This window comes from Leguminivora glycinivorella, chromosome 22 (assembly GCF_023078275.1).
Source record: "Leguminivora glycinivorella isolate SPB_JAAS2020 chromosome 22, LegGlyc_1.1, whole genome shotgun sequence".
Lineage (NCBI taxonomy): Eukaryota > Metazoa > Arthropoda > Insecta > Lepidoptera > Tortricidae > Leguminivora > Leguminivora glycinivorella.
This window is the reverse complement of record NC_062992.1, coordinates 7902403-7923079: the sequence shown is the minus strand read 5'-3', so window position 1 is coordinate 7923079 and position 20677 is coordinate 7902403. Positions and strand designations below refer to the sequence as shown.

At 38.0% G+C, this 20677-nt stretch overlaps 1 protein-coding gene across 1 annotated transcript in view; it reads right to left on the bottom strand.

Moving 5' to 3' along the window:
• The window catches only part of LOC125237769 (solute carrier family 2, facilitated glucose transporter member 8-like), a 97505-nt gene that overhangs the window by 46029 nt on the left and 30799 nt on the right, over positions 1-20677 (bottom strand). Inside the window, exon 3 of the mRNA XM_048144946.1 lies at positions 13719-13948. Coding sequence (XP_048000903.1) covers positions 13719-13948 — 230 coding nt within the window. The remainder of the gene's footprint in view (positions 1-13718; positions 13949-20677) is intronic.

Genomic DNA, 20677 nt, shown 5'->3' with positions numbered 1-20677 from the left:
TTAGATGGGACGCTATTGCACAACACCCTGCATTTTATGATTAAGCACTGAGACTTGGCACAGGTTGTTCATTGGGTGGCCCTGAGTAGATAAAGATCGGGAGGCATCGAGAGCCTCCCTTAATTTAGGAGGGAGGAGGGGGGGAAGGCTGGCGCCTCCGCGCTTCCTTTGAAACCATATTTCTTTTTTTTTTTTTTTTTTTTTAGTATAGATAGGTAGACGTTTGACCACGATCACACCTGATGGTAAGTGATGATGCGGTCTACGGTGGAGCACGCTTACCTATGAGATACCTATTTACTCTTGCTTTAAAGAGACCCGGATTGTACTCGTGCGGAAACACAGACTTAGGCAGGGCATTCCACTCCTTGGCGGTTCGCAAAAGAAATGTTGAAGCGAAACGCTTAGTGCGTATTTTTGGAATACTGACCATGAAGCGATGCCGCATTGCCGATTGTCTAGTGGTCCTATGGTGAAATGGGGACGGAGGAACAAGGTTATACAGTTCCTCAGCGCACTCTCCGAAATGTATCCTGTAAAATACCGATAAACTGGCAACCTTCCGACGATGCTCCAGGCTTTGTAGTCGAGAATTGGTCAGCTCGTCGTCATTGATGATCTTCTTGGCCCTCCTCTCGACTGACTCGAGCGCCGCAAGCTGGTATTTCGCTGAACCATCCCACAGGTGAGAACAATATTCTACACACGACCGGACTTGTGCTTGGTACAGGTCGAGCAGCTGCCTAGGTGTAAAATAATGCCTCACCTTGTTGAGGATGCCCAGCTTTTTTGCAGCTAACTGAGCTTTCGACTCAATGTGCGGGCCGAAGTTAAGTTTCGAAGTCAGTGAGATTCCGAGAAGCTCAAGATGGTCGGTAATCGGAAGGGATACATTTCGGAACGTAGGAGTAAGGTGGAATGGGCTCCTTTTAGCAGAAATAAGACACGCCTGAGTCTTACTAGCATTGAACGCAACCAAATTGGCTTCACCCCAATCGGAGACTGCCTTCAGTGATTCGTTCATGCGTTCGACCATTGCCTCCCTGAGTGACTGTATCTGGACTCCACTAGCTCGTGAGTCGGGTATGTAGCTTTCTACAACCGTCGTGTCATCTGCATAACCGAACGTACCTGGTTTCAGTAGGTCGTTTATATGGAGCAGGAAGAGGGTCGCTGAAAGCACAGATCCCTGAGGAACTCCGGCGTTTATTGCCAATTGATCGGACGAGCAGCCATTAATGACAACCCGAATCGATCTATCCCTCAGGAAGTCAGATACCCAGTTACAGAGACTAGTGGGAAGACCGAAGGACGGTAGCTTGCTAATAAGACCCTCGTGCCAGACCCGGTCGAAAGCCTTCGATATATCAAGAGAGACAGCCAAGGCCTCTCCTTTCTTCTCGATGGCCTCACTCCAGATGTGTGTGGCATACGCTAACAGATCTCCAGTGGACCGGCCACGGCGGAAGCCGTACTGTCGGTCACTGAGGAGGTCGTTCGCTTCGAGGTATGCCAGGAGTCGGTTATTCAGTACACGTTCCATACTCTTACAGAGTATGGAAGTGACCGAAATCGGTCTGTAGTTGGCCGGGTCTGCTCGGCTACCTTTTTTCGGCACTGGTTGCACATTAGCAAGCTTCCAAGATTTCGGAACCTGACCGGTAGTCATAGAGAGTCATAGAGATTTCTCTTAAACTATACAAAATAGAGCATGCGATATATCATTTTCGGATAAATGAAGGACGAGGAATTCATTTTTGGAACAAAAAAATGTACTTGAGAACAAAAATACAAAAAATATAGGGAAAATCTTAAAACGAGATTTTTTTTTATACATATTATTGCACTTTTTATAAAAACCGGAATAGTTATTTTAAAACAAAAAATATTATTTATTAGCTACATTTATCTAGTTTTAGAAAATGTATAATTTGTTATAGAAATATATTATAGGACGAGTGATAAAAAATAATTTACATCGCCCGATAGGGTGATTTGAATGATCATTTCAATAAGTTTTGTCAATGATTTCAGGTATAATCAATATTTTTAACACACGAAAGCCGTAATCATTGTAGTTTATGGCTATTTTAGTGATTAATGTATTTAAAATAATAAAAAAAATACAAAAATTTTAAAAAATATTAAAAATGTGATAATTTTTTTTAACATTATCCTATTTTGTTCTTTCTACACAATATATATCTAAAAGCAATAAATATCAATAAAAAGCCACATTTATGCAGTTTATAAAAATATATAGTTTGTTATATAGATATATTACGAAACGCGAGATAAAAAATAATGAAAATGAAAATTTTAATGTACGGGTCAGCTTATAATATAGTTTATTTTATAAAATAAAATTGCATATTGTGACTTATATTGTAAAAAAATGTCTTAATCACGTTCTCCTCTCCTAAAGCAGTTCTGCATGCATAGGCTTGAAGATTTTTTAGTTTACTAGCAGAACTTAGTTACCCCCTTAAATCGGTTTTACCCACCTATAAAAGATAAAACAAAAATCGTCATATTCTTCCTTTCAGTATCAATGATAGTTAGTTATTGCGCAATAGTGCCATAAAAAATAAACTAGATTCGTATTAGCATTAAACATTAATGATTTTTGAACTAAGACATTGCTTTTGTACGAAGGAGAACCTCAAAAAATGGTCTGACTAGACGAAAACATGTGTAGGTATCGGGGCTAGTACTCAAGGCTCTCAAAAAGTGTAGCTATTTTGAATTATTCAAATAAAACAACATGAATAGTCTGAATTTAATTATGTATTTATCACAACATTCTCTGCATAAGCACATCAGATCCGAACATTTTATTTAAAAAGTCTTTTTTTATGGTTGCACCTTACGCGGCACTGTTTTTTACACCTGCATCCGACAATTTCGAGGCATGTTTCTGCAGCAACAGGCAACGTTGCGTTGCGGGCAAGTAGGCTCCCAAATCCCAATTGTTACAGACTTTCGTCCAGCCACAAGTAGCAAATAATGGCAAATTTTGAATTGGGTTTAGTTGACCCCATACATGGACATCTTGATATACCTATAACCCTTACAAAAATGGTGTAAGGCAGCTTTTGTCGGTGAAATGCTGTTAATTTGGCGGTATTTTTTGGTTAATAACTATTTTCGGCACTCGTTAACCAAAGTACAGGACGCAGATCTGGAATAATAAATATGTCAAGTAAGAATTATCCATAAATTATGAAAATCATATAGATAACTACTATTTCACAAGATGTATTAGGATGTATATATCTGACCTATCATATCAATCGATCATTTCATGTGATATAAATAGTTAAATTCAGACTATATAGGAGTATGTTGTTTAATTTGAAGAACTCTACATAAATAACTACACTTTTTGAGAGCTTTGAGTACCTTTACCTCACCTCATCGAATCATACAAGCAAGCTGACCCGTACCGTACATCAAGATTGCCCTGCCACGTCACTTTCATTATTTTTTATCTCGCGTTTCGTAATATATTTATATAACAAACTATATATTTTTATAAACTACATAAATGTGGCTTTTCATTCATATTTATTGCTTTTAGATATATATTGTATAAAAAGAACAAAATAGGATAATGTTATAAAAAAGTTATCACTTATCACATTTAATTTTTTTTTATTTTTTTTTAAGTACATTAATCACTAAAATAGCCATAAACTACAATGATTACGGCTTTCGTGTGTTAAAAAAAGTGATTATACCCGAAATCATTGACAAAACTTATTGAAATGAGCATTCAAATCACCCTATCGGGCGATGTAAATTATTTTTTATCACACGTCCTATAATATATTTCTATAACAAATTATACATTTTCTAAAACTAGATAAATGTAGCTATTAAATAATATTTTTTATTTAAAAAAAACCATTACAGTTTTCATAAAATGTGCAATAACATGTATAAAAAAAAATCTCGTTTTTAGATTTTCCCATTTTATTTTGTATTTTTGTTCTAAAATACATTTTTTTTGTTGCAAAAATGAATTCCTCGTCCTTCATTTATCCGAAAATGATATATCGCATGCCCTATTTTGTATAGTTTTAGATAAATATGGTTTCAAAGGAAGCGCGGAGGCGCCAGCCTTCCCCCCCTCCTCCCTCGTAAATTAAGGGGGGCTCTCGATGCCTCCCGATCTTTATCTACTCAAGGCCACCCAATGAACAACTGTGCCAAGTCTCAGTGCTTAATCATAAAATGCAGGGTTCCCATACAAGACATAGCAATAGCGTCCCCAGTATATATTTTATCCTGCAACGGGGTTTGTGGCAAATCACTGTACACTTAAACTCACTCATTAGAACCTAAAAAACTCAGACATAGTACTCGCAGATCCTACTAATACTGCAAGAAAGAAGCAAGTTGATTTGGTTTTTATTACATTTACTTATTTATCTCTAATTAGGTATGTATTTAATTTACCTACAAACTAGGTACAAGTATTTCATTGGCTTAAAGCAAAGACATATATAACTCCGTATAGACAGATAAAGTCTAAGAAAAAAACGTACCTCAGTACCATACAGAAAAAGACACGGTGGCCTAAGTATATGGTATTACACCTTTGGGGTACGCTAGATGGCGCTAATATTAATATTAGACATTTTAACACATATCAAGGTAAGAATACTTATGGGCCAAATTGATTGAATCAAAACTGAGGTTCAAAGGTTTTAATCCTGTGTCAAGAGATGGCAGTCTATGCACTGTGATTACACATTTTACTTCGACAGTAACTCTCTATAATACTCGATCTTCTTTGGCTTAAAGTTTCTTTCACCCCACCTAACCTTACACTTGTATGTTTATGTTCATAATTGGTAATATTAAAAGCAGATTAACTCTAACGCTATCCACATGTTACTAGCTACTCAATTGATAGCTACACCATAATTAGTGCCAACATACTGAGATAATCTAGACTAAACCAGACTAGGCTGTATTCTTAGTTAGTTGGTATTTTACTGCGGCTTATTAGTACAGTCTTATAATTGGTTCACATGAAGTAATATTTTATGGGTTTTAATAATGTAGACGGATGGAAAATAAAAAAAAATTGCACCGTTTTTAGTGAGAAGATTTTCTTGGCATAGGTGAGCAATTCCCGAATAGTTTGTACATTTGGATCACGTCTCCGATTTTAATAAAAATTGGTAGGCTGATAGAGTCCATGATGCTGAGCAAGATCCACTAGGTTTCCCAAAATGTCCTATGTTGTTTGTATGAAACCTTCCATTTTTAGGGTTCCGTAGTCAACTAGGAACCCTTATAGTTTCGCCATGTCTGTCTGTCCGTCCGTCCGTCCGTCCGTCCGTCCGTCCGTCCGTCCGTCCGCGGATAATCTCAGTAACCGTTAGCACTAGAAAGCTGAAATTTGGTACCAATATGTATTTCAATCACGCCGACAAAGTGCAAAAATAAAAAATGGAAAAAAATGTTTTATTAGGGTACCCCCCTACATGTAAAGTGGGGGCTGATATTTTTTTTCATTCCAACCCCAACGTGTGATATATTGTTGGATAGGTATTTAAAAATGAATAAGGGTTTACTAAGATAGTTTTTTGATAATATTAGTATTTTCGGAAATAATCGCTCCTAAAGGAAAAAAAAGTGCGTCCCCCCCCTCTAACTTTTGAACCGTATGTTTAAAAAATATGAAAAAAATCACAAAAGTATAACTTTATAAAGACTTTCTAGGAAAATTGTTTTGAACTTGATAGGTTCAGTAGTTTTTGAGAAAAATACGGAAAACTACGGAACCCTACACTGAGCGTGGCCCGACACGCTCTTGGCCGGTTTTTGTTACCAGATTTCTATACATTTTCGGTAACGATTTCTATACATTAATCAAAGTGACATGATCTCGCTGTTAAATGAATAAACAGGATTTGACTGCCATTAATTTTCACGTGAAAGTACCGATTTCCATAAATACCATCAGTGACGCATTGGCATCACTTGAACGAATAAGTATTAATTTAAGAACAAATTAAATTGTACCTCCTTGCGTTATCCCGGCATTTTCCACAGCTCATGGGAGCCTGGGGTTCTCTTTGACAACTAATCCCAAGATTTGGCGTAGACTAGTGTTTTTGCGACTGCCATCTGACCTTCCAACCCGAAGGTAAACTAGATCTTATTGGAATTAGTCCGGTTTCCTCACGGTGTTTTCCTTCACCGAAAAGCGACTAGCAAATATCAAATGACATTTCGTACATAAATTCGGAAAAATTCATTGGTGCGAGCCGGGGTTCAAATTATACCAATTATATGACAATATTTAATCTAATATGTCTTCGATACCGCGATAGTTACTCATAAAATAAAACTATGGAAACGGATTAAATCGCGTGTTCGAAATGTCGGGATGAATTGTAAATTCATTATACGCGATATAATCCGTTTCCATAGTTTTATTTCATGAATTTTTAATCTATTGATTCAAGTAGTTCACCACCACAGTATGGTTGTCACTTGTTATTGAATTTTGGACGTTTTAGAATACAATTAAATACGGTGCTCGTCGAGCACTGCGAGAGATTTTAACCACGTATTTCTGAAGCCAAAAGAAAAAAAAAAAAAAATACCAAATGAGGAAATATTGCTAAAAAAAATTTTTTTTTACTGTTTTTGAATGCATTTGAACATAAAAAGTAAAACTAAACTAAATAGTAGTACCTATTCATAAAACTGGCGCTTAAAATGAGTTTATACGTTTTAACTTCTGATTAGCAGAAACGTCTGCAATCGATGCCACTAGGCTTAGAATAAATTTAAAAGTGAGACTAGAACTCACGGCCTCTGGGCCTCTATCCAGAGGCCGTGAGTTCAAGTCTCACCCAAGGCAGACATTTTCCACTTTTAAATTTATTCTAAGCCTAGTGGCATCGATTGCAGTCGTTTCTGCTAATCAGAAGTTAAAATTTAGCATGGTTAGCGCATCGTAACTGTTGAATTTCCAATATGACTTGGAACTCCGGTTACCGTTTAAGAAGTTTAACACTCTTACGGTAGATGTCGCTACGGGTCCCATCCCATTGACCTTAGTGGTGGAAAATTTCTTTAATATTACTTGATAGCGTTTTCACGGAAAATGTATGAAAGTTTTGGTTTGTAACTGTTTGGATGCGCTTTTCACCTTTTCCATGCAATTAATGATATTTTCCGTGTCGTTTACGCTCTATCGACTAACAATTAAAAACTCATGGTAACCTCACGGATAATTTGATATTAGAAACCAAAAAGTATTTATAAGAACTTGGTTTATTTAACTATTGACATTGCCTAACATATTCAACAAGAAGGTTAACTTTTTGCTACATTCTCCTTGAAATACCACTAACAGGTAAATCAGAATTAAACCCAAGTATTTATCAATATTATTTACCCTTCCGTTTTTGTAATAACAGTAAATTGATTATAGAAATATCATAATATAATTATATATTAATTAATATCCACCTGAATATATACAGGATGTTTATTTAGTACGCGCAAAAATAGGTGCTAAGCCGCGCTCCTCGGTTCAAATCCCGGTAAGGGCATTTATTTGTGTTATGATTACAGATATCGGTTTCTGAGTCATGGATGTTTTCTATGTATATGAGTATTTGTGTTTTTATTTCATTATGCCCTGAATAACCCGAAAAATTTTAACCACGCATGTAAAAACAAAGAAAGAACTTTTAAAGAAAGAAAAAGAAGACTTTTGTCATTTTTTGTAGAATTTTTGTTTTGTATTTTTTTTTTTTACTATTTTGGAATGTATTTTCACATAAAAAAGTAAATGTTATGTGTCATAATATTTGCACTTTAAATGAGTTTCAACGTTTTCTTTTTCTAAAAACTCATTTTTTAAAGGTTTTACTTCTCACTTTTTGACATCTATCAATTCAGACTATTCTCTATAATGGCATCAACGCCGTCAAAAAGGCATTTTGTACTGAGTAGCAATATGATTTTTTTTTCAATTGGTAATAATTCTGAAACTAGGCGATATCCAGAAAAGTTTATGACATCATAGTCTAAATATGGTGGAATACACTGTTAAAATCTTTCGGGTTATTCAGGCGCACGGTGTATGTATCGTTGTCTGAGAATCCACAACAAAAGTCTTCTTGAGCTTACCGTGGGCTCAGTCAATCTGTGTAAGAAGTCCTATTTATAATATTTATTTAATGAAACTCGAATGCGAGATCTACCTACCGTGTATTGTCAGTTTTTAATTTCCGCTCAATCTGATGACTTGTGTCATCTCAGCAATTACTTGAAGCTAACCAATCAGTACAATAGGACTAATTATTGGCAGAGACCACTATTATCTAACGTTGCGTGACTGATGATGGGTAGGATTTAATGTGGATTTTTGTTTGTTTTACTCTATCTAGTTTTATCTCGCTATAAAAATAAGAAAATCTGCGTTAAAGTGTCATTCAGATGTTACCAAATTCCAAAATGACAGTATAGGTGGTATAGGGACAAAATGCTTTCAAATGCTGGATGTTAACGGTAGTTACTGTCGCCACGAGATATCAAAGCTGCCAATTGGAAGTAGTTTAGCGAAAAGGCAATTGAAATTTATTTATTTACCTATTCGAAAATACATTTCAATGACATTACAGATAAATCCAATGCCTCATGAAACTTAAATTTTATAAACGGTAAATAAGCACCCACATAAAAAAACATTACAAACAAAATTAAACTGATTTGAGTGATGACGTAACAGCGTGGTTCCGCAAAAAATCCTTTTTTAACCCCCGACGCAAAAACCACGGGGTGTTATAAGTTTGACGTGTCTGTCTGTCTGTGTGTGTCTTTCTGTAGCATCGTAGCTCACGAACGGATGACCGATAGATATCTACGAGCGTTTCATTTTGTGAGCGTTTCGTGAGCGTCCTTCGGCTACGCACCCTGATACAGAAGTGACAGAGGTGTCATCTATTGGACATTAGCGTGTCGAGCGTGTCAAGCGCTTTTAGCTTACTACTTCAAAGAAAGCCTTGCAAATCACCATTTGGTAACCCGACACGAGTGTTTGGCGTGACTTGTCCCATTACAACAACATACAATCACGCCTGTATCCCATAAAGGGGTAGGCAGAACACATGAAACTACTAAAGCTTCAGTGCCACTCTTGGAAAATAAGGGGTTGAAAGAAAACGAAACTGTGACATTGCAGAGACAGGTTGCCAGCCTCTCGCCTACGCCACGCCACAATTTAACCCATATCCCATAGTCGCCTTCTACGACACCCACGGGAAGAAAGGGGGTGGTGAAATTCTTAACCCGTCACCGCACAGGCATTACACCGATAATCAAATACTACTATACTAATCGTACAAATGTCAATAGGCCATCGAGCGCGCGTACGAATCGCATGTCTTTGGATTTCCTCGTGCCTTATCTGTAACTGGTGCGAATCGGTTCGAGCGTTGCTAGAAACATGTGTTATGGGCAAATCTAAAAGTGCCTTTAAACAAATACAGCGTGTGGATTCCATACCGGCGAATAATGTATCCAGTTATAGTATCTGATCATACGAATCGTATAGGATAATCATTTTTTTAAAAAGTGTTATTAATTAGTAATTATTTTTTGAAATCTGACCAAGCGGCAATGTACTTATGTCCAACTTAATTTGACATGGCATAAACGTAATGACGATTAGATAGGTACGCTAATTGATGTTGACGTAATACATTGCGTGCTGAATTATTATGTATGAAAAAAAATCTCGTCTTTAAAAAAAACAGATAGTTAGGCTCCTTAGGTCCGATACTAATCGTTATTAAGATATTCGCCCGTATGAAATAGACACGCAGTATATTTCTATATCTTTTCTGTAAAAACAAGAATTAACTGTGGGCGTAGCCGAATGCACACACGCTTTACGAGACGCTCACGAAGCGTGAGCGAATCGTGAAGCGTTCGGGCATTCGGCTACGCACACTGGTCAAAATCAGATCTGTCGGATGTCAGATTTTTGCATTTCGAGGTCACAATTTTGTCACTGGAATAATTTTGAAAAAATGACGAAAGACAACTTTTAAAATGCGTATACAATGGGAATCTAATGTCCCTAACTTTTTTAAGCTTAAAAATAGTTTTGACTCAAAGTCAAAACGGTGGTCTAGAATTTTAAGAATAGCCCAAGATAATTTTATTCGTATAAGTTATCAAATCTAAACAAACCCACATTGTATAAAACGTCGCGATCTTTCTAGACGTTTGTATTCAAGATTCAACCGGCTACTTTACAAGTTTACTAGAGCAAACATATGTGCCGTTTTCAATCAAAAGGGTACATATTGTCGATTTTCAATAACGCACTACTTCCATAAAGCTTCAATTTGAAATCATCCTTCTCGACAAACGATATTGTGGAACCTTTTTGTTGGAGATGTCATCATGTCACATATTCCGTTGCTCAACTGATAAAATAAATTAAGATAAAACTAATGACGTTCATTGATGTGACAAAATCGTGCTTTATCTAAAAATAAGTATTTGTAATGAATAATGACATCTTATAGAATAAATTATACAAAGTCTAGAGGCAAAATATAATTCTCAGTACAGATGGTGTTTTTTTTACGCACTAGTGCAAGAAGTGTATCATTATTCATTATATTCGCTATAGGTACTTAATGAAATAATTGAGATATTACGAATAATGTCTTATACTCCGGTAGAATATAGAGGTATACATTCAGTACTCATTTTTGTTTTCAGTTACAAAAACATAAATCATGTTGCATGGTCATAAATTAAGTGTGTAATTTTTGTAAATAAGTAAATTCTTTTGTGTTTTTGTTGTAAACAGGCCTGTAAATTAAATAGGGTGCATTGGGGTAATTTCAAAATTCGTCTAATTTCGAAAGTCAAATCACCTCACATAATTATGTTGGAAATAATCATCATATCAAGATTCCCCTTTCGAAATTACTTGAGCTTTTCTGTAATTCGAAATTAACCCAAAGCACTTTAAATGTTTCTTTTGGTTTTAAATGTAGCAAGTTATTTTACTTCAATAAAAAGGTCATGTTGCCTAGATATCCTATTTTTAACCGACTTCAAAAAAGGAGGAGGTTCTCAATTCGACTGAATTTTTTTTTTTGTATGTATGTTATTATAAATAAGTACTTGGTAAAATACCACACAATAACCCGACTCAGGACCGATACAGACAAACTACAATCCAATTGAAACTATTAGTCCGGCTTCCTCACGATGATTTTCTTCACCGAAAAGCGACTGGCAAATATCAAATGACCTTTCGCATATAAGTTCCGAAATACTCATTGGTACGAGCCGGGGTTCGAACCCGCGACCTCCGGATTGAAAGTCGCACGCTCTTACCGCTGGGCCACCAGCGCTTCCCTTTCAAAAATATGTATAAAATATGGTCTTAGATATACCTATTGCTGCTAATCACGGTCACATCGTTCTGAAATTTCTGAATGATCGTTAATTATTGCTGGTTACTGCGGATCACGATGTATACCTAATATGTTTTTCACTAAAGTAACTATAATATTGTCACAAAACAATAGGGAAATGCGTCAAAAATGACAGCTATGTAAGTCACGATGATGTCATTAGGAACTACTGTATGTCATAATCACAAATGACAGCTGTGACAAAAACATAGACATATTACTAATATTTTTCTTTGATCGTTTTTTGTCGTCAAAACGTTTTGATTTCATTTTGTGACAATAATGACACGATTTGATACTTAATCTACATATGAGACAATGTCGTATAGGCCTCACAAAAAAGTATTTACAATGATACAGTTGGTATCAATAGAGCGAATAAGAGTAGTCGTATTCATCATCATCATTATTCCTTACAATGCTCTGGCATTGTTAATAATTATAGGACTGTAGGTATGCAGTATCCATACTACAGGGTGGCCCAAAATTACGTTGACAAAGAATGGGGAAATAATGTTGTAATAAACCAAAATATCGAAGTTACCGAAAATATTTTTTGGGCCTATATTTCTGCATATTTCTACATCCACCGTGGATATTTCAACAGCATTAGCATGGATATTTCGCAAGGTTTGTAATGTAGACCAATCGTGTAAAGACATTTTTTCCAGATTCATAAGCTCGATACGTTTCAGCCTACTTACGAAAATGCACCTTACTTAAAACTATAAATTATAGTTTGTAATCAATCTTAAAACCCTAGACCGTTTATTGATTACAAAAATTAGGGTATTTTACAAGTTATAAGTGCAATAAGTCAGACGAAAGTCACACTAGAGGTGCAGCGGCATATCGATAATTTTTTGTTCCAATATTTGCGTTTGTACTTCAAAGCCAAAGGAGGATATTTTGAAGACGATTCGATTTATTCGGTCAAAAATTATTAAGGGTTCACATTTTAATTTTTAAGACGATCATTCGTGTAAGTACAGAAAAGTAATTATACAAACGTTTGTCAACGTATTTTTGGGCCACCCTGTAATATTATAAATGGAAAAGTGTGTGTGTCTGTTTGTTTGTCCGTCACGGTTTCACGGCAAAACGGAGCGACGAATTGACGTGATTTTTTAAGTGGGGATACTTGAAGGGTTGGAAAGTGACATAGGCTACTTTTTGTCTCTTTCTAACGCGAGCGAAGCCGCGGGCAAAAGCTACTATAAAATAGTTTAAGAGGTAAATGTCTGTGACAGACGGACATGTCGAAAGTATAAAAGTTTAACAAATCCACGGATTTTCAACAATGTCAAGTGGCAACAGTAACCATTATGTGACACCAAAAGTCTCTAAAAGGGAATTTCACACATATAAACTTTCTGTACCTATTCTTGTTTTCTCGTCCCAAAAGGGGTAGGCAGAGCACAAAAACAGCTTAAGTTTCAGTGTCACTCTTAGCGACTAAGGGGTTCAAATCGTGATATCGCGCTCTTACATTCTGCAGTACATTTTGACTCGAATGTCGTGAATACAATATCTGCGGGCCGATTTTTGAGTCTCACGCGTTCGAATTCAGAAAATTGTCACTGAAAATAATAAGGAAGTCACCGTTTTCAACCGGTATTTTAGTGATAAAATTGTATGCGAGATTCAAAAATCGCCCCCCTGATGCTGACTCCCTTACTCCCGAGCACACAGTCGCGGTGGCATAAATTCACCAGGAGCACAGTATAAAGAGTACTATCGTACAGTATGGCCACTCCCGCTCCCCGCTGAAAGTGCCACCCACCCCCTCTCGGTTACCTCACAGTTACCGCCTGTCAAAAACGCGAACAGTCGACCTGTCATGTCTCACTCATACAAGCATAGTACGCGTTCACATACACGAGCTTAAACTGTGTGCTAGGAACGCGCCTCTTTCATATATTATATTTGATCGCCAGTGTCCGAGATGTGCCAGGAGTATAGTATAGAAGAATGGCTTATCCTGCTGTTTGTCTGTCCCTATGTGCTTAGATCTTAAAACAACTGATTTCGATGTTTTTTTTTAATAGAGTGATTCAAGACAAAGTTTTATATGTAATAGCCGTGTCGGGTTGCTATTCGTAGTTGAAGGGATGGAGAGAGACATAAGCTGCTTTTTGTCTCTTTCTAATCCCTTACTTCGGCGCATTCCGAAATTTTCGAATTTAAAGCGAGCAAGGCCTCGCGCAAAAGAGAATTAGTATAATAAATGTGACTTACCACCAGCATGAGCGACGTCATCACAGTGGTGGCCTTCCTCCCCCACCTGTCAGCCAGGTCCCCCACCACACACCCGCAGAACACGGGTGGCAGGAAGGTAACTGACGCCATCCACGATATCGTGTCGTCCGATATCGGTTCCGGCGCCGGACCGTCGTCGGATTGGAGGAGGGGCGTCATGGGCGACTGCCAACCCATTAGCATACCGAAGTTCAGGACGGGGATGGTCACTGGAATCAAAAGGGGGGTTAAAATTAAATTTATGAAAATGAACTGTGATCGTGTGTCTGACTGACTGACATACAGACGAACTGACTGACTGTTAATCTGTCTGATAGTCTGTATGTATATCTGACGTGGTTTGACTGTATGTCTCGACAGTCAGACAGACTTACAGACACAACGCCGGACCATTGTCGGACTGACTGACAGACAAACAGACAGATTATTGTGTGTCTATGGACGGAACTGGTCACTGGAAGAGAAAGTGCAGTTACATTAAGATTTATAAAACAACACCGAGTCTATCTGACAGACAGATTGATTGACTAACTGACTGACTGGCTGACTAATTGTCGGACTAACTGACTGGTTGACTAACTGATTGACTAACTGACTGCTTGACTGACTGGCTGATTAACTGGCTGATTATTGTGCAAAATGATGTAGTAATGTCAAGCACGAGCCAAAGTCATGAACGCTGAGATAAAGTGTGATTACGCATGAGTTAATTATTATCAAGGTTTAAATGATAAGAGATACAGCTTCCGAGACAAGGAGCTGTGATTAGTTGCTGCATTTTATATCTTTCATGTATCAATAGTCCCGTCATATAACTAGTAACAATGCATGGCTGTAGCCGATAAGGTAGAATAAAAATATGAAACATTGTTATTTCAATGCACAACTTGTAAACCTAGTAAAACCAGGGGTGGCTCACTCCGCGATTCTATCGCCGCGCTACAAGTACATGCAGGCGGCCGCGAATTCGCGGCCTAATCAGGGGTGGCGCTCGTTCTCACGGAACGCACGTTCCACACTTTCTAATGTTACTTTACGTCGCGAGTTTTTTTTAAGGTTCATATGCGATGTCTGCGTGTGGAATGGCTAATAATGCTTAGTCAAATAGACATCATGAATAAAATAAATACCATAGGACATTTTTACACAGATCTACTAATGATTAAGTCCCCCGAAAAGATTCAATAAGGCTTGTGATGTTGGAACTTAAACAAAAATATATAAATACTATATATAAACTTATAAACCTAGAAAGTACCCACGACTTGAATATAATAGTATAACATTTTATCTGAGTATTAATTCGTTTTAATCCATAGGCAACCCTATCGCCGGGCGCTGCGCACGTGCGGCTCGTTTCTTTGTAAGAATTTAGTAGGCATTTAAAAAGGCGGCATGTCGTGAACATCAAAGCAGTGGGCCTTCTGTACTTGTGCTATTATATATTCTGTGGTAAAACTTCAGAAGACGGACGGACAGATAGACGGACGGATAGCGTAGTCGAACCCTAAGGATGGTCACATCTAATCAGCATCGAGCCGCATTTTATGTAAGGTACAGCGGGGCAAATCTCGACTGGGGGCGTGTAACTGGTCCATATTTTCCATGTTTTACAATGTTTGCATTATTAAATAGTGTCCACCGGTTATATATGGTAGGAGTGTTCAGTGGATACATGTAGAACTCAACATCATAGTGTAGTAATGGAAAAAATGGATCAGTTACAATTGTCCCCCAATCGAGATTTGCCGCGCTGTACCTTATGAGAAATCGCTCGTTAATATGGACATGCGGACGCATGCGTTCTGCTTTCCGATGCGTAAGCGTCTTCACTCTTCATACTAACGACCGATTTCTCATACATAAAATGCGCCTAAAATCCATATGATGCACTGCTTTAACATAATCAATGCCCTATTCACAGAACGATTTAGATAGAAGAAACAAGTTCATCTATTTGTATAGGGCCGAGGGTGTCAGATTTTGTACTGAAGTTGTTACTTGCCTGTGATTTTAAATACGTCTCAGGCCCTTGAATGTTCATAATGTTTGTGTTGTTGCAATTAAATATCACGTAACGAAACCTTTTTAATGTTTTGGTTGACTTCAACTTACAAACATTGAGGCCCGAAAGCTGGAAGCTGCGATTAAAGACGGACAACTCAGTTTACTGAGTTCATTTGACAAGGTAAGTTGATAGGTACGTTTGCTTGATCTATGGTATATATGACATCTGTGGCCGTATTGCATTTGTTTATCTCACGAGAAGTGGACTCCAATCTTTAAAGAATGTATTTGGCAATAGTGTTACATCACATCGTTTAGTAAACGAGACACGAACTCATTTTTGCCTGTGTACGTTATTCGACGTCTTGTTAACGATCTGTAGCCTTACCAAAATCAGGTAGACAGACGCACAGACAGACAGGCAGACAGACGAACAGATAATCAGACAGACAGAGGAACGGAAGAATGGACGAGCGGACGAGTCTGGTTTAGGTGGAATAAGGGTTCTGGTTTAGCCTTTGGGTATGGAACTCTAAGATCTTAACGCGAAAGGAGAAGAAAGAATATACAAAAAACCACTAGATCCACTGGCCAGTCAAAACTCTTTAACACAATTAAAACGGTATGTCATTTGTTTATGTTTGTCTCACGAGACGAGACGTGGACTTCAATGAATGTGTTAATGTGTTTGGCAATAGTATTACATCACAGTGTTTAGTATACGAGACACGCAGTTCTGTCTCGTGCGTAACGTGTATGTATACTTATTCGACAGTTTGATAACGATCACTCAGCCGGCGTAGCCGAAGCAAAGACCTTTACATGAGACAGCGCAATCACAGTTTTTGCCATACTAAATTGAACCTTATCACTGAGACAGAAAGGTGATCGTATCAGACTAGCGAAAACGGTCCACATGAGAGGGCATTGTTTGGGCTGGTGTCCCTCTCGCACATGTGGCCAGTGTTAATGAGGTTACCATAGTAGTAGTATTTTTATCGGTATATTACCTGACTTTATAACTTCTTATATTATTTTAGAGTTATATTCAAACTAGGGTTTCGATATATTTTAAAGAATTGAAAAATAATTTATGCCAATAAATCAAAGATTTGTATAATGATTAATTATAAAATACCTTCAATTAGGTATTAGTAGATTTGGTAGTAACTTTGAAAATTGACTGGTATCCCCAATGTGTGACAGTCATGACGTCACTTAATAATGTTGACATTGTCAGTAAGTGCGAGAGGGACACCAGCCCAAACAATGCCCTCTCATGTGGACACACTTTTTGACCTAACTACTCATTCTGGCTTAAGTATAATTCTGTGAGCCGAAGTGACAGTTGTCGCTACGGTGCGAGCGAGACGCTAGCTCTGTCGCGCTACTGTCAAAAGAGCGATAGGGAGAGCAAGCTAAATTTGAGTGTTGTGATAGGTTCAAGGTACGTAGCTTAAACAAATTTTTCCCCTCACTAGCTCGGAAACACGTGTTTTGTCCTTAAATCCCAGCGGGTAAAAACGTATTTTATCCACTAGTAGGTAAAGTAATTTGACCTAGAATAAAGTCAAATTAACTGCTTTAAAATTGATAAAAGTAGGTGAATCTAGTACCTAATAAAGATGATTTACCACCTGTGGAACTACTGGAAGCACTGATAAACGCATTTTTTGCGTTGTAGTTTCCTCGCTATAGTGAGGGGAAAAGTTTTGTGTTACACACGGGTGCAAATGTATTTTACTTCTCGTGTGTTAAAAAACTCGCAACTTCAGGATTCTATTCTCAAACCACTCGCTTCGTGGTTCAACTATAGAATCCTTTCACTTGCTCGTTTTTCAATTCCACACTCGGCGTTAAAATACAACTTTGCCCCCTTGTATAACAAATAACTATTGTCACTGAATGAAACACAACAGTTTTCGCCACACCACACCAGGAAAGTACTTTAATAAACATTTATGATTTAAAAATTTATGATTCATCATTTACCTACAGGTCAATTTCTACAAGCTAGCGTAGGACATCACGTTAAGATCTGTATGATAATACTAGCTTTTTGCCCGCGGCTTCGCTCGCATTAGAAAGAGACAAAAAATAGCCTATGTCACTCTCCATTCCGTCAACAATATCCACTTAAAAAATCACATCAATTCGTCTCTCCGTTTTGCCGTGAAAGACAGACAAACAAACACACACACACACTTTCCCATTTATAATATTAGTATGGAATTATGGATTACTTTGCACTGTTGTAGATAAAAATAAAATGCAACGTCCTCATCCGTTTTCGAAGAATTGAAAGTGTCTTTTCAGTACAGATGGTGTTTTTTTACGCACTAGTGCGAGAAGTGGTTCATTATATGCCAGGTCGAAACTTCGGAGGCTCATCTGTACTGAAAAACGTCGTTCGATACACGTGCGAAGAGGAAATTCGTAACTCGTGTCGATTTAAAACACTCCCTTCGGTCGTGTTTTAATCTATCGCCACTTGTTTCGAACTTCCTCTTTTTCGCACTTGTATCGAAATGTACTATTTCAGTACAGATGGTCGTTTTTTTACGCACTAGTTCGAGAAGTGGTTCATTATATGCCAGGTCGAAACTTCGGAGGCTCATCTGTACTGAAAAACGTCGTACGATACACGTGCGAAAAGGAAATTCGTAACTCGTGTCGATTTAAAACACTCCCTTCGGTCGTGTTTTAATTTGTCGCCACTCGTTTCGAACTTCCTTTTTTTACGCACTTGTATCGTAATGTACATACACCCGTTGGTGTGATGAAATAGTACATTACGACACAAGTGCAGAAAAAAGGAAGTTCGAAACGAGTGGCGATAAATTAAAACACGACCGAAAGAAAAGTTTTAAATCAACATTTTCGCACGTGTATCGTGCGACGTTTTTCAGTACAGCCCTCAGAAGTTTCGACCTGACAAGAAATTAACCAGTTCACGCACTAGTGCGTAAAAAAAGCACCATATGTATCTAAAAAAAAATGCCCAAAGTACATTAAGTAGGTACTTACTTAGATTTTATGAATGACACTGTTGTTTGTTTTGTATTTATGTGTGTATGTTTATGTATGTTTATGGTTATACTTATTTATGTATGTCTATTTGAATGAGTGTTTTGTGTTGTTCGGTTGTATTTAAATTCTACTTCTCATATTTCTTAGAGCCACCTACCATATATTCTGATTATATTAACTCCAGTACCCAAAGGTTGTCTGGAAGAGATCGCTCTTAAGCGATAAGACCGCCTGTTGTTACCTCTGTTTAATTTGTTTTGTTTCTTGTGTATTACTTGTAAACTATGTGAGGTGTGCAATAATAGTTATTTGTTATACAAGGGGGCAAAGTTGTATTTTAACGCCGAGTGTGGAATTGAAAAACGAGCAAGTGAAAGGATTCTATAGTTGAACCACGAGCGAAGCGAGTGGTTCGAAAATAGAATCCTGAACTTGCGAGTTTTTTAACACACGAGAAGTAAAATACATTTGCACCCGAGTGTAACACAAAACTTTTCCCCTCACTATAGCGAGGAAACTACAACGCAAAAAATGCGTTTATCACTGCTTCCAGTAGTTCCACAGGTGGTAAATCATCTTTATTACTAGATTCACCTACTTTTATCAATTTTAAAGCAGTTAATTTGACTTTATTCAAGGACAAATTACTTTACCCACTAGTGGATAAAATGCGTTTTTCCCGCTGGTATTAAAGGACAAAACGCGTGTTTCCGAGCTAGTGAGGGGAAAAGAGTATTGTATTGTATTGTACTTATTTAATGATCCATTTGTCTCTAATATTAAAATCGTGATGTGTATACGTACTAAAATATACTGAGTTATATTTCCGCTGGGTTACGCGATTTAATAACCAGCAGGTCGAGGTTATTAGATAATGATAGCATAATCATTATAGCAGATTACGTTGACAATGTAATTTGTGAGTTTTTTGCCCACGTTTGGCTTTGGATGAACATCACATTATCATATTCAGCCATGTATGACCGGCTCCCATATGATTAAGAGGAAATTGACTGTTTGTTTTAAAATCATCATTCTCCTTGCGTTATTTCGGCATTTGCCACGGCTCATGGGAGCCTGGGGTCCACTGTGACAACTAATCCCAAGATTTGGCGTAGGCACTAGTTTTTACGAAAGCTACTGCCATCTGACCTTCCAACCCGAAGGGTAACTAGGCCTTATTGGAATTAGTCCGGTTTCCTCACGATGTTTTCCTTCACCGAAAAGCGACTGGCAAATATCAAATGACATTTCGCACACAAGTTCAGAAAAACTCATTGGTACGAGCCGGATTCGTACCCGCGACCTCCGGATCGAAAGTCGCACGCTACCGGTAGGCCACCAGCGCTTGTTTGTTTCAAAATATAATTTTGATGAAAAATTAACTAATTTGAATAAGAAAGCATCTACCCTGGCGCCTTGGCTTGCGCGGACGGCTAGGTGGTCGCGCGATCGTCAGCGTCGCGTCGGCCGTCGCTTCGCATCGCATCGCTTATCATCCATAGTTCATAGACGTCCACCTAAGACACCTCCAAAGAGATCGAAGGTTTGATTTCATCGCGCCGCGTCGCATCGCATCGCCGTCGCGTGCCCGCCGTCCACGAAAGCCACGGCATAACTATAAGGGGCTCCCAAAATGAAAAGGTGGGAATGACTGACTTAAGCTCCAACTTCCCTACAACCCCCACAGTAACTTCGCGGAGGGCCAAAGGCCCGGAGCGTGACTGAGAGGCTCCTAAGCACGCGAGGCCGCAGGCCGAACTGCGGACAGACAGTAGTGCTCCCACGCGTAACTCTTTTGTAAACTCAAGTCAAAACTAATACATACATACATACAATCACGCCTGTATCCCATAAAGGGGTAGGCAGAGCACATAAAACTACTAAAGCTTCAGTGCCAC